We start from the raw sequence: 13,930 nt of genomic DNA on the forward strand, positions 1-13,930 counted from the left end.
CTTCAGGCCCTGGCAGCGCAGCCAGGGCTTCTTGTGAGGTGGTTTGTATTACTTCCTCTTCTTTTCTTTCCTACCTCCTTCCCTTCTCCTTCCCCTTCTCCTTGAGTTGGGACCCTGAGATTGGCAGGACATGGTGGTCATCTTTCTCTGCCTCTCCGTGGGAGATGCTCTAAAAACAAAGAGGGGTTCCAAGGAGAAATCAAGCTTCGTTTGCAGTTCTGGAGGCTCCTTGCCGGCCTCCCATTCCCTGGTGAAAATGGTCCACTGGCCAGTGGGTAGTCAAAGGGGAAAAAATAAGGAAGGAAGAAAGAACAAAAGGAAGGCAAACGCCAAAGCTAGGGAGAAAGGGAAGAGGAATCCAAAAAAGGGGAAGAAAAGAAAAGAAAACAGAAAGGATGCTACAGAGGAAAGACAAAGGGGAGAAAAAATGAAGAAGATACCAAAAGATGGAATTATTTTAATGAGATTTGAATTTATCTAATTCATATCATATGTCTTTAGCTTGGAGAACAATTCAGAGATTTTTTTGCAGGCTTCCCCCCCCCCCAGATAAATAGATTCTAATAAAAAAACTTCTCCTCTTCTGTAGATTAATAATTAAGGATGATTTGTAACTTTTCACAGGGAAACTTTTTTAGACCTGGCTTGGATCAGTACTCCGGACAAGAAAGCCAAGGAGGAAGAGCTCTGTTTTTCTCTAAGCATTTAATTAGTGTTATGGGGAGTGGGAAGGGGCTTTAAAAAATACTCCTGGGATAAAATATATTTTCCTAAATAATTTCCGGGCACAGGTAATCGGAGTCAGGGGCCTTGGGCCGCCGCGGGTCTCCGCGAGCTGAGCCAGAAATCCTGTCTCCTTTCTCGGAGCGAGTGGAACCCGGTCGACTCGCCGCCTCCGCCCAGCCGGCGGCTTCCCTGCCCCGCCGCCTCTGCTCTCGCTCCTTTCTCTGGCCAATTTCGCGGGGCATCTGCCGAGTCCCTGCCGCCCACTGGGTGTCACTTTGAAACCCAAAGGGAAGCAAGGAGAGCTGAAGGTGGTCGGAGGAAGGGAGAGACCGTGGCGCGGGCGGGCTGGCCAGCAAGCAGCCGCAGCCCGAGTCCGCGCTGGCGGCGGCCGTGGCGCATTCCAGGCCCGACTCCGCGGCGGCTCCCGGTCCCAGCCCTGGACTTCTACCGTGCCCCCTTTCCATCCCCTTCCTTTAGATTGGGGCCGGGGGGCCGGGCCCAGAGCCCGGGGAGGCTGAATTATTCATCTTTAATCTGCCCGCAGCTGCCGCCTTTTCATACGGGTAACGCGAGTTCTCCCGGGGCCTAAATTATTGATGGTCCGGGTTTGGAGGGAGGGGAGGGTGAGGAGTGGGGCTAGAGGTAGGGAGAGTAGCCGGAATGAGAGGCAAAAATAAAAGGTTCTAGCCTTCCCCAGCCTCCAGATCAGAAGCCTGTCCCCAGGGATTATACCGGCCCTTGCTCTCAGTACCCCTAGAAGGGGACGGGAAAGAAATGAGCAGAACGCAGATGTTCCCGCTTTCTCCGAAAGTCGCCTGAGGCTAGCAGTGCGGGGGCTGTAGGTTGCCGGCCAGGTCAGGCTGGCTGCTAGAACTCTCTGCGCTTGGATTGCTCAGTAACTGCAGCTGCGGGTTGATCGCTCTGGGTACAGGATTTCTAGACTGCTGTAGGCCATGGGGAATAGGGTGCCGTGCACTGTCCTCAGGCCTGGCATCCGGTGACCACTTGGGCTCCGAGGTTGGGGGGCTCCCCCGCTAGAGTCAGGTTGGAGACCCAGCGCCCTCCTCCTGGTCAGGAGAGCAAACACCTTTGCTTCGCAGTGTCCTGGGAGGCTGCCGAGGTCTAGGAGGTCAGAGGGATGGGAGCTGGCTCTGGCTGGCAGCACAGGATGCCCCGTGAGTCGTCAGCCCATCTGGGTGACCTGTACCATGCTACCTAGGCAAGGCAGTGGGTCCCAAGCCTGGCTCAAGGCGGCAGGCAGACGAGCCCCAGCAGCCTGCGTTCTCTGGCTGCTGCAGAACAGAACAGAGCGCCGTGCGGCTTTCCACTGCCTCCCTGGCTTTGAGCGCAGCAGACTCCGGGCCCCTGCAGTCTTCAGCCTTCCCTCCTCCATCTGGCTTTCTTTGAACTTTAGACACTAGGGAGACGAGTGGGAAATATGACCCCCAAATATCTAAAGATAGAAAACAAAGGAAAGGGAAAATCCCCATCAAAACCCAGAATAAAACAAAAACAAAAACACAGTGAAGGACGTAGGCACACTCCAACTCTGATTAAAAATAGATATAAGAGGTAGGGAGCAAAAAGGAGGGTGTCAGAGACTTAGCCCCTTTCTGTGCTCGGAGCCCTTTTGTTCCGAGTCAACCGGTCCCAGGCCCCCCAAAATCATCTGCCTCCAAGCGCTAGCACACACCAACGACTCCCCCTTGCTTGCGGCTCAGGCGGGATCCCGCTTCACGCTGCTTCTGTTCTCTGCTCCACCCTTCTTTTCCTTCTCCTACATTCTTTCCTGCCCGCATTAATCCCCCTTATGTCCTCTTCGCACCCTGCTTCTCCATTCCTTCTCTCACTTTCTCTCTTGAGAGGTACTGGTCTTAGAGCCGAGCTCTTCTCAGCTCTCTGCCCTGTGTCTGCGTTTCCGCGTCTCTACGGCCTGGGTTTCAATCCCCAATCCCCGCCGAGTGGTGCTCCGCAGACAGCAGACCGCTGCTCTGCCGAGAGTCCCCCATCAGGCCCCTCTGCCCTGCCTGCTCCCTTTGCACATCCTGGGCTGCGGACCCTGACTAATGGCTAATGGCCCGTCCCTGCTGTGTGTGGGGTGTTGTGTTTTTTTCTTGTCTCTCCCCAGCAGGGCACGGGGGTGTGAACCAGCTCGGGGGGGTGTTTGTGAACGGCCGGCCCCTGCCCGACGTGGTGAGGCAGCGCATCGTGGAGCTGGCCCACCAGGGCGTGCGGCCCTGCGACATATCCCGGCAGCTGCGCGTCAGCCACGGCTGTGTCAGCAAAATCCTGGGCAGGTGAGGGCCTCAGAGCTGCCCCTGGGAGTCGCCTTGCCTCCTTATCCCATGGCCCTGGGTCTCCAGACCGAGGACTTGGCTAAAAGTCCAGGACGCCAGTGGAAGAAGGGGTATCTAGATATGGGGTGGGAGGGTATCTAGAGAGTGGCTCCTTTTGGACAGGGTGCTCAGGTGGTGGCCAGGACCCCAGGAACAAGGGCGGAACAGGATCATTCAGCTCCTGCCCAGCCTTGAGCCTTGGGGTTCTTGTGAGCAGGCTGCCAGATACAAGACTTCAGAAAGGGAGGGACTCCTCTTCAAGCAGAGTTAATGCAGACAGTGGGGCGGGTGTTGGAGGAACAGGGTGGGGAGCATAAATGGGTCCCCAAGAGGAGAAAAAAGTCAGCACTGGGGAGGGTTGAGGAGGGTCCTGCTCCTGGTTCTCACCAGGGCTCTGTGCTCAGTAGGAAAGGGCTGGAGGTGGTGCCTCAGCCCTGGTGGGCCTGGAGGCCTGAAAGTGCGTTCTTCCTCCTATTCTTTAATGAAAGACTGGGATTTCAAACCCCCAGGGGCATGTATTCCCACTGGTGTGCTTGCAATCCCTGGCATGACTGTCTTCCTGGAGGGAGTGTCTCTCTCATCCTCCATTCTCCTCCTCATCCTGAAGCCCATCCCTCACCCTAGCCAAGCACCCTCCGGAAGCTGGCTCAGCCATGCTGAGTCTTTTCCCTCTACGAAGCTGCCCTGCCTCGGGTGGGAGAGTGGCTTTACTGCCCTGGAGCCTGCAGCCTCCCCGCCCCTGCCATGGCCTGTTCTCGCTGACCCCGCCGGCCTTCCCGGCGCAGGTACTATGAGACCGGCAGCATCAAGCCCGGAGTGATCGGAGGCTCCAAGCCCAAAGTGGCGACGCCTAAAGTGGTGGACAAGATTGCTGAATACAAGCGACAGAACCCAACTATGTTCGCCTGGGAGATCCGAGACCGGCTCCTGGCTGAGGGCATCTGCGACAATGACACAGTGCCCAGCGTCTCTTCCATCAACAGGTGAGCAAGCCACCCGGGACTATAGGGCAGCACTCCAACTCCCAGCTCCTGCCTATCAGGTTATCTCCCAGTTTGAGGTCTGTTCTTTCTCCAGCCTCTGCCCTGCCTCCAGGCTCTCAGCCCCCAGAGTCCTTTGGGCAGGGAGAGGGGACCTGGGAGGCAGAGAGATAGACAGACAGACAGAGCGGTCTCCAGCTCACGGCTGGGTATTCCTGCCAGGCTTCTCCCGCCGGCGTCCTGGAAATGAATCCAAGTGTTTGTGGTAATTAAGACTCCAAGATTACGTGCCTCAGTATCTAGAGACAATCACAGCCCGCAGCCTTTAAAATGACCAGTGTCTATTCATCGCTTCCAAACAGACTTCCCTTTCTAAAGGCATGCTCCCTTCCCCAGGGGCAGCCGCCTATCCTGGCTTCCCCACCCTCCCCACCAACTCCCACAAAGCTTGCATCCCAGGAGCCCTGTCCTTGCTAGGCAGCTCAGCACAAATTTCCGGTCTACATGCACGGGGATCCAGGCCTGCAGAGCAGTCGCCAACCACCAGCCGGCAATTGGCAGGAAGTAGAGAAACTGGACAAGGAGTGGGACACCAGGCAGGCAGGGAGAGCCCTGGACCTCGAGGTTCAACTTTAGGATGCTTAGGGCCAGGGGAAAAGTCTGCATGGATGAAAGGCTCAGTGACATGATGATGGCATAGGCTGGAGTCAGCTCGACATATAATTGTGCAAGATAGTCTCCCAGTCCCCAAGTTACTCCAGCATGCTCTCTGGGAAAGTATACATGCACACTCCATGTATGTATACCACACCAGTGTGCAAATGGGGCTGTGTTGGGCACAACACATACAAACAGCAATTGGATGCAAGAACCCAGGATGGCTTCAACATCACAGAACTGTACAGTCTGACATCAACAGAGACCCTGTACAAGTTCCAGACAGCTTGGCCAGCCTTTCAACCCCTGTCCCCCATTTTAAGGCAGATTCCCAAATGAGAAGAAGGCTGAGGGTTTCATACCCTTGTTATTCTTTGTACTCTTCATAGACTCATTATCAGGACAACTAATAATTTGGATAGTGCCTTTTGCTGAAACTGGCATCACGTATCAAGTTTTTTTTAATATTTTGCAAATGATATGGAATTATCCCAAATCATCCTGAAAACAGCAGGTAAAATTAGCTGGTAGAATGTACCTTGGCTAAAGAAGATTCCCTCTGCCACACTCGTGCTGTAACGTACTGCGAGGCGACCCCAGAAATTATCCCAGTGTGTGCCATCTGTATTAAAATGGTTATTCAGTTATGAACAGGGTAACATAATACTGATCAGCTAATTATACACCCTCCGAAAACCCTCCAGCTCCCTGGGCCTGGCTCGCTAGGTACTGAAAGCATAGCGGTTTGACATTCAGACACTTTCAGAAGGAGCTGGAGAAAGACTCCGGGTGGTTTGGGAGAGGAATGTGTCCTTTGCATTTAAAAGCCAGAGCAGACTGGGGAAGCTTTGGGGCTAGGGCAGGACTGGCCTTTTGGGAAGGGCTGGGGACAAAGCATTTGTTTTCTGAGTTATCTGGAGACTCAGCCCTTTGGCTGTCTGCTGGTCCTGGGAGTGAGTTGGAACAGAGATCTTGGGCGGAGAGCAGCCTGCTGAGGAGCGATGTTGCTGGGACTGGGTGCTGGTGTACTGGGGGACGTTCAAGAGAAATGCTTGTTGTCAGTGATAGGATTTGCAGGCCTTTAGAGGAACCCAAGACATGCACAGTTAAGGCAATTTGCTTTTCTTTTGGGTAGAGGGTTGGAGCAATCAAGGCACTTCTGGTGGCAGCATCCCTTGCCTACGACCCCATCTAGCACCCTGTCCCTCTTCCCCAACATATACCTTCAGTGGCTGAGGTGTTTTGGGCAGCTGGCTCATGCCAGAAAGCAGGGTAGAAGTGATCCCAGGATCAAGCTCAGAAGCTTTGGGGTGCACTCCCCAGAACTAGGAGAAAGTAGAGGAGCGAGGAGGAAAAGAGTGGGTTGAGAGTAGAAGAATGGCCTCAGCTTGATAGCACTGAGAGCTTGCAGAATCGGCTCAGCGTGGAGCCCTACCACCTGAGGGGCACCGCGGCTTCCTTTGGGCATGTAGAAATAGCTATCTGTGGGCAGGTGTTGCTGGAGATGGAGAGGGGTGGGAGGAGAAGAACAGGGAAGCCACTGGCAGCCTGGGCAGCCAGCCCTGCGTCTGCAGTTAGGCTTCCTGGTTTGTTTTGTCGTCAAGGAGTAAACAGGGTGTTTTCGATGACACTTTGGGACAGAAGCCTATCACGGTTCAAATCTGGGAAAGAATTCTGAGGGCTTCCCAGTGTGCTGCTGAGTTGGGGCTGGAAGGGTGCATGTAGGGCCCCATGTTCTCAGCTTCATCCTTGTAGGTGCTTTTCTCTAAAGGGGGAATGGTTTATCTGAGATTTGTTGTTTTACCCTGAAACATGATAAAGGCAGGATGTTTCTGCCAGTGTTGGAGGTATCAGGAACTTTGTGAATTTTCACTCACCATTGGAAGAGCCTGGAGATTTTCCTTTGTGCAGAAAGTGTGGTGCATAGGGGCACTGGTGGTTCTTGAGTTTAGAGTCTTACTGTTGGTGAGGTGCCCACTTGTCTTAGGTACTTTATAATCATTGTAAGTGTGTGCATGTCTGGTGATTGGCAAGACAGGAAGTCCACACATGCTCACCCACCTGAGCCAAATTGTGAGTTTTTTTTAATCTTCTCCTCCTCAAAACAGATGCTGTCGCCGCACTTGAAATATGCTGTTATGGTTATAAACTAAATTGCTTTTCATGCTTTAAAATTGGTTTTGGTTTTCTCTGATCCTGTCGCGATAAAGGCTCAGACATTCAATCCACATACTCCACTGGCAAATCCTCAGAGAAATACCTCTCTGAGTCAGTAGAGTAGGTCAGAGAGGCCTCCCAAACCCACTCCAGCCCCCAGAGACCACTGTCAAAAATCCAGAGGGTTGACTAGATTGCTTAGCATGTGGAATTTATGTGACTCATTCTCAATATTGGGTTACTGATCACTGAGCATGGAGTTGCCAGCTCTTCAGCTTGTACACTGCCGCTGTAGAGGACGGATGTTTATAAACAGGTGACTTGAGATTGAAACCTGGTGTGGGAAATGGCCTAGGGGGGGAAGAGATGGAGCGAGATCCATGTTACCAAAGGGGGAGAAAATCACCTCATTATATCGCTGAGCAATTGACTAGGCAGGGAGGATTTTCCTGATTATATGCCAAAGTCTTCTGGCTTGGCTGTTGCTCTGTGCAGAGTATACAGCTCCTTTGAAAGAACAGGCTCGAACTCCAGGTAGAGTCTAGGGTTACGGAGGATCCCCTGAGGGTGCTCTCTTGGAATGAGCTGACAAAAAGGCCATTGCTCTCTTAACTTTTCCAGCCTGCCCTACACTCTTGGGATCAGGGCATTCCCTGCCCTTAGATCTTCAGAGTGGACTCTTCCAGAGTCAGTTTCTCACTGATCACCTGCTACCCACACTCTCTCTCAGCCCCTTTGGCTCTAAGTAAGCATGTTCATTTTCCTAGCGGTGGCAACAGTGGCTTCAAGGGGACAGCCGCAGCACTGTTCAGGGATTCCATCCTGTGTCATTTGCAGGCCTCATCAGAGGTCTGGTGGCTTTGAGGCAACAGTAGTGGGCCAGCTGTTCATTTGAAGACCTATCAGAAAGAAAAAAAAAGAAAGAAAAGAAAAACTGGAAATGCTGAAGACATGTTCAGGGCTGGAGTTTGTGTCTCTTTTTTTGAAATTCAGGTTCTAGAACATTGCACATTTGACTCATAGACTCTTAGAACCTGGCTTGGCCTGAGTCTGAGCCAGAAGGGCAGCTTTACTTGCCACATCTCCATACCCTTGTAGCTGTTTGGTAGTCAGGGCTGTTGGTCTCATGGCAAAGGGTCAAGGCAAGTTAGTGGGCTAAGAAGAAGACTTATGTCCTCAGAGGAGTAGGAGAAATAAGGACAGAGAACTTGCCTTTTGTGGCCCGGGGCCTTACCAGACTAGGGCCACAAATATGCCAGTTTCTGTCTGGGAAGCCTGTCCTTCTCCAGAGAGGGCTCTCCGCTGCTGAGATCACCCATAATTTGACTAACATGTGAAATAGGTCCAACTTTGATCTTTCTTTCTTTCTTTTTTTTTTTTAGATTTTATTTATTTATTTATTCATGAGAGACACTGAGTGAGGCAGAGACATAGGCAGAGGGAGAAGCAGGCTCCATGCAGGGAGCCTTATGTGGGACTTGATCCCAGGACCTCAGGATTATGCCCTGAGCCAAAGGCAGGTGCTCAACCACTAAGCTACCCATGCATCCCTGTTGATCTTATTTCTTAAGTGTGCTGGCGTGGTCCTCCTGAAAAGCTGTTTTTGTTCCTTTAGTTACTTTAGGCTTCCTGGCCAGCAGTTGTATTCGTCTGTTTCCCTTGTCGGTTGGTTCCGAGTGGGCTTTCAGGCCAGAGAATGGCCTTTAGGTGAGAGCAATGGCTGGTTGCCCTGGGTTCTTACCTCAGCTGGCAACTCCAGAGAAGAGAGAGACAGGCCCGGTTGTCCCTAAGGAGAACTCCAGGTAGGTTTTGGAGGGCGGTGCAAAGAAGAAAAGAGAGGGAAACTCCTCCTAACTAACTAAATAAATAGTGTCCCAACTATTTTGAGAAGTCAATAAAACCATCACATCAAATATGAAGAGGCATAAATCTTGTGTCGGCACAGGTAACCTACTCAATTGCTTTTATTATCGTTCAGGCTGCCTCCATTTATTACCGTCCACGACCTGGGCAAAGGAGGTTGCGTGGAGGGTGGTCTCCAGTGCAATCCTACACCCCGAGAGGCAACAATCAGCCCATAGAGCCAGGGATTTCGATGGGAGCTTGGGAAGGGCCCATCTGTCTGCATGAAAACCAATCAATAACTCTGTAACCAGAGCCCTTGTCACAGGGAAATGGACAACACAACAGTTCAATACAGGGGCCACAGGGGGAATTATCCAGTGGAGATGGGGCCAGGCAGGAGCAGCCCCTGGAGAAGGGAAACAGGGTGCCTGGAGAAAGAAGGTTGGGGAAGGATTGGGCTGTGGCAGGGCAGAGCAGCGGTGCTGCGTGCATATTGGCAGGAGGAGCAAATTATTGTGCAGAGTAGGTCCAGGGGATGAGAAGCACTGTTGGAAGTTGGTGTGGGAGGAAACAGTTGGGAAACTGGCTCATTCTGGTGCACGTGAGGATAGTGTGGTTGCATATGTGATGGCATGTACTTTCAGACTAGAACATTACCGCTTCCAGAGAAAGAGTGGCAGTGGTAGTAACTGGTAGAGAAGATGATCAATACCACCCCCCCCCCCACACACACACGCTACCAAGAGCCTGCACTCTGAGGAGGGGCTTGTTATGAACCCACATGGGATAGGGGTCCTGCTTCCCCATCTTGTCAGGGCGACTGAGAAAGGAACACGGTAAGCCAAGGGCTCCCCTGTCTGCTCCCAGTTCCCTGGATCTCCAGCTCTAGCTATTCAGTAACTTCCTCTCTTAGTTCTCAGATTTGTCTTGAGTCTCTCCTTGTTACTACCTGGAGTTAGAGGTCTCATAGTAAGAGGAAAGATGTATATGTATATGTATTTTTTCATTTCCTGTTTTTTTTTTTTTTAGGATTTATTTATTTATTTGAGAGAGAGAGAGAGAACTCACACATGCCAGAGCCAGCATGTGGGGGGAGGGGCAGAGGGAGAAGGAAAGAATCCCAAGCAGACTCCTGCTAAGCACAGAGCCTGAAACAAAGGGGAGGGGGGCACTCTATCTCTCTATCTCACAACCCTAAGATTATGAGCAGAAATCAAGAGTTCGACGCTTAACTGATTGAGCCATGCAGACACCCCTTCACTTTCTGTTCTTTAAAATAGAGAGCAGTAAGGACGATCCTGGAGTCCCAGGATCAAGTCCCATATCAGGCTCCCCGATGGGAGCCTGCTTTTCTCTCTGCCTATGTCTCTGACTCTTTCTCTCTGTGTCTCTCATGAATAAATAAATAAAATCTTAAAAAAAAATTAAAAAGTGCAGTAAAGGGGTCTAAGCTGAGCTGCTACTTCTCTGAATCCCTGCTGCTACCCCCCCTATGCCCCCAGCCTGGTGTCCTGATTATTTTTTAAGATTTTATTTATTTATTCATGAGAGAGAGAGAGAGAGAGACAGACAGAGACAGAGAGAGAGAGAGAGAGAGAGAGAGGCAGAGACACAGGCAGAGGGAGAAGCAGGCTCCATGCAGGGAGCCTGACATGGGACTCGATCCCAGGTCTCCAGGATCACACCCTGGGCTGCAGGCGGCGCTAAACTGCTGCACTACCGGGGCTACCCTGAGTTCAGATTCTTACAAGGGAAGCAGTCACAGGTACTGCTATGGCCAGTGTAGCTCACCTAGCCATGCAGGTGAGTCTAGAAAAGAGAGAAGGGCCCCTGACAGATCTGAGGCATGGGAATCAGTATCTCACAACTAATGCCCAAATGACAAATGAAGTAAACAGGTGGGAAATTAAATCACATTGGGTTTATCTGTCTACCAGTAAGCCAGGGGGTTGAATGTTTTCCTCCTGTTGAACCTGTTGTTTTTGGTGCTGTCAAGGTGCGGCTTGAACATGCTTCACAATGGTTTTAGGCATAGAGGTTGACATCCTCAGTGAGTGTGGTTTTATATGTGTATACTGTGCCTGCTCTTTGGTACAAGGGCTCTGAGGCCAAGAGGAAAGGGAGGAAATTCCAAAGAATGTGTCCTGCAGTCACAGACAAAGACTGGACACCTTGTTCTTGGCCCATCAGGTCAATCAGGGAGGCAGTCATTGGGCCATTGGGTGATAACAGGGCTCCGCTGAAGATTCTTTGTTTCATAATTTGGGCAAACTGAGGTCAAATTTTCCTTCAATCTTTATTTGCACTGTAACATTCCACATTCCAGCTAGCCCCCCAAAAGAGGGGCTTGGCTGTAGTGATGTCTCCTTTGTATTAGAGAGCTGTGTAGTCAGCTGTCCATCTTCACTTCAACACTTGAGTCCGGCAGGACTAGGTAGGGACCAACTGCATAAACAGTTAAAAAGATGCTCTTCCCAGGGGGCCTCTTTCCTGTAGAGCTCTAGTGCAGAGACCCACCAAGGGGTGCAGGTCCCTCCAGCAGGAGGCGTGGCAGCAGCACGGGGAACACAGTCATTGGCAGAGTTCTCCCAAGGGCCAGTCTCCAAACCCTTCCCCAGGAACCCAAGTACCAGGGAAATAAGGAAGAGTTTATGTGTGAGAAACACATAACTGGGGGTTGGCGAGGCCTTGGAGACCAGGCAGTGCATGATGGCACCAGCAGATGCCTGGAGCCCCGAGGAGCTGTTGGGGGTAGGAAATAAGAGGAGAGTGAGTGACCTGGCATTGTAGGAGAAGGAGGAAGGCCTTGTGCTGTTCCTCCCATCCCCACCCCCACCGTGGGTAGGAGAAGAAGGTGTGTAGGAGGGAGGGAGGGAGGGAGATGGGAGAAGCCATAGGACCAGGTTCCTCTTGTAGCTTATCCTCAGCAATGACAAGAATAACCGGACTCATTCTTTTGGTTTTTGAGAGGTAACATAATAAGAAGATATTTTGTTTTTCATGTGAGAGTGAGAGAAACCAGGAGTTGTTGGCATTCTAGAAAGGTCAGGTTTATCATAGGGATGTAGAGGGAGGAAAGTAGGGCTGCAGAAGATGGGATGGTGTTGGTGAGAGCTGGATGAAAGGGCTGGAATATGCAGGCCCAGCCTACAGGCAGGAAGATTCAAGTTTTAAAAACCCTGTGCTTGGTCAAAGAAAACACAGCTTTAAGCCTGATTTGATCCCTGGGCCGTGTAACCAGACAGAGCTTTTCTTCTCTGTTTTAGACCAGAGCACTATCGATGCAGGTGCAGGGGTGCAGGTGACGCTTCCTGAGCTCCTTAGCCCACAGGCCCCTGAGGAAGACAAATGGAGGGGAGAGTCGGGTCTCTACAGTGAGGGCGAGGGAGGGTGAGGCACGAGTGGGAGGGGAGGATGGAAGTCTGAAGGAGGGCTGAAGAATGAGAAAGGAGGTGGGGAGGCCAAGGGGTGGAAGGGAGAGGCCTCTGAGCTGGCTTGGCTGGGTGAGAAGGGAGCAGTCCATGGCCAGAGGATAAAGCAGAGGGCTCCAGGAACTTGAAAAGGGGGTTGGATCCCTAGCATCTCAGCCAAGGGCCTCTGGTAGTGCTTAGAGGTGGTTGGAGGGAGCCTGAGCTCTGGGAGGCTGGTAGATCAGGCTGAGGGGGACCTCAGGAAGGTCGGCCAGGAAGGAGAAAGGTGGCAGAGCAGAGGAAGTGGCATGGGAGGTCAAGTCGCAGGAGCTGGGGCCCATGGCCACCTGTACCGGGCAGCACACCACACGGCAGGCTGGCCACGGCCGTGTAGCCACTGCGGTGTCGTTGCTGCAGCCTGGTCCCCAGCAGCAGGGAGGGTGGGAGAGAGGCCAAGAGGAAGGGGGGAGGTCCTCACTTCCTAAGTGTTCCAGATTTAGAGGGCCCCCAACTGGGAGCTTTTGGCCACTTTGCTCTGGACTTCCTCTTTTGCCTGCCTTCAGCCCTGCCTGGACTTCTCTGCAGTGAGCTCAGTCTGCAGCCATGCAGGAACAGAGGAAGCCAGAGGACGCCCTGGGCAGCTCCTGGCAGGAGTAGCACAAAGGCCCTATGACAGGGCAGCAGGCTGCAAGGGGCACGGTACCTACCTTGTAGGCATAGCAAGGTCAAGAAATCAGAGAGGAAGGCTTTATAGGTCTGGGAGAGAAAGGAGGAGGGCAGGAAGGGATGACAACAGTAGCCACAGAGCTTGAGCAAATGGGAGCAAGCACCAAGGCCGCTATCTCCTGCCTTAACACTCCCGCTTGGCCTCAGGGTCTTTACTGGGCTGGTGGAGAAAGCTGCAGGAAAACCAGGTGCTTTGTATGCAGTATCTGGCTTGACAGGCCACAGAGACGGTCAGGGAAGAGACCTTTATTTTGCTTCTTATCTTGTGATTCTCTATCCTAATTCTAGAGGCCAGGATGGTGCCTGCCTCTATGTCATACCATACCACCTCTAAGTTGGTGACTATGCGTTGAGGGGGCCTCTGCATGACTCTGTTTTGAAACAGCCTGTGAACTCTGGAAAGAGTGTGTGGTATCTAGCTGAGCCTAGCGTGTGTGTCCTGGGAAGCTGTCTAAATGGTTCTGGTATTCCAGGGAGCTCTTAAAAGGAGTCAGTCTTGTCAAACAGGGGGCTGGTGGTTTGCTCTTCAGAGAGTTTCCAGCTGAAGGGATTGTTTGGTCAGAATGAAAGTCTCTGCCAACACTTGGGCCACCTGCCTATTTGGGATATTAGCAAATGTTATCTGGCAAGCGCGGGTTGAATGGACGATAGATCTCCTGATGGGTTGATGAGTGGGAGTCTGGTCAGGTACAAAGGGTCTCAACATAGTCTGTGTGTGTGAACATGTATTTTCTCTGCTAGAGATGAGGGTGTAGTGATCGGCTGGGTCATGGGTGTGTAACATGCCTACGAGGAGTACTGATGGCAGTGCTTGGTTTATGCCTGTCGAGATCATCAAAGGGAGTGTGTATTTGAGGAGGGACACAGGTCAAGTTGTTTATCTCTTTTTATCATCTGCAGAGAGGTTACATCCTCTCCTGCCCCCCTATCCCTTACATTTTTCCTTCCTCTCTCTCCTCCTCCGCCTCAGGTTAGCTGGTTTGGGTTAGGAGGCCAATCTCAGTAGACTCTAATTGAAGAGGGAAGAGAATGTGATAAGATAAGGAAGGCCATCCTTCCTCTGGGGACCAATATAGGTTTCATGTTCCCCCAC

The 13,930-nt window shown here is 51.9% G+C and overlaps 1 protein-coding gene across 7 annotated transcripts in view; it reads left to right on the plus strand.

Annotated features, from left to right (window-relative positions):
• Window positions 1–13,930, plus strand: part of PAX2 (paired box 2) — an 82,791-nt gene that overhangs the window by 1,544 nt on the left and 67,317 nt on the right. For 6 of the 7 annotated variants that reach the window (XM_049103657.1, XM_049103656.1, XM_025466916.3 and 3 more), the window contains exons 2-3: window positions 2,855–3,023; window positions 3,848–4,045. In XM_049103657.1, the coding sequence (XP_048959614.1) occupies window positions 2,855–3,023; window positions 3,848–4,045 (367 nt within the window). The remainder of the gene's footprint in view (window positions 1–2,854; window positions 3,024–3,847; window positions 4,046–13,930) is intronic. The other variant, XM_025466919.3, reaches the window with a different exon arrangement.

This window comes from Canis lupus, chromosome 28 (genome assembly GCF_003254725.2).
Source record: "Canis lupus dingo isolate Sandy chromosome 28, ASM325472v2, whole genome shotgun sequence".
Lineage (NCBI taxonomy): Eukaryota > Metazoa > Chordata > Mammalia > Carnivora > Canidae > Canis > Canis lupus.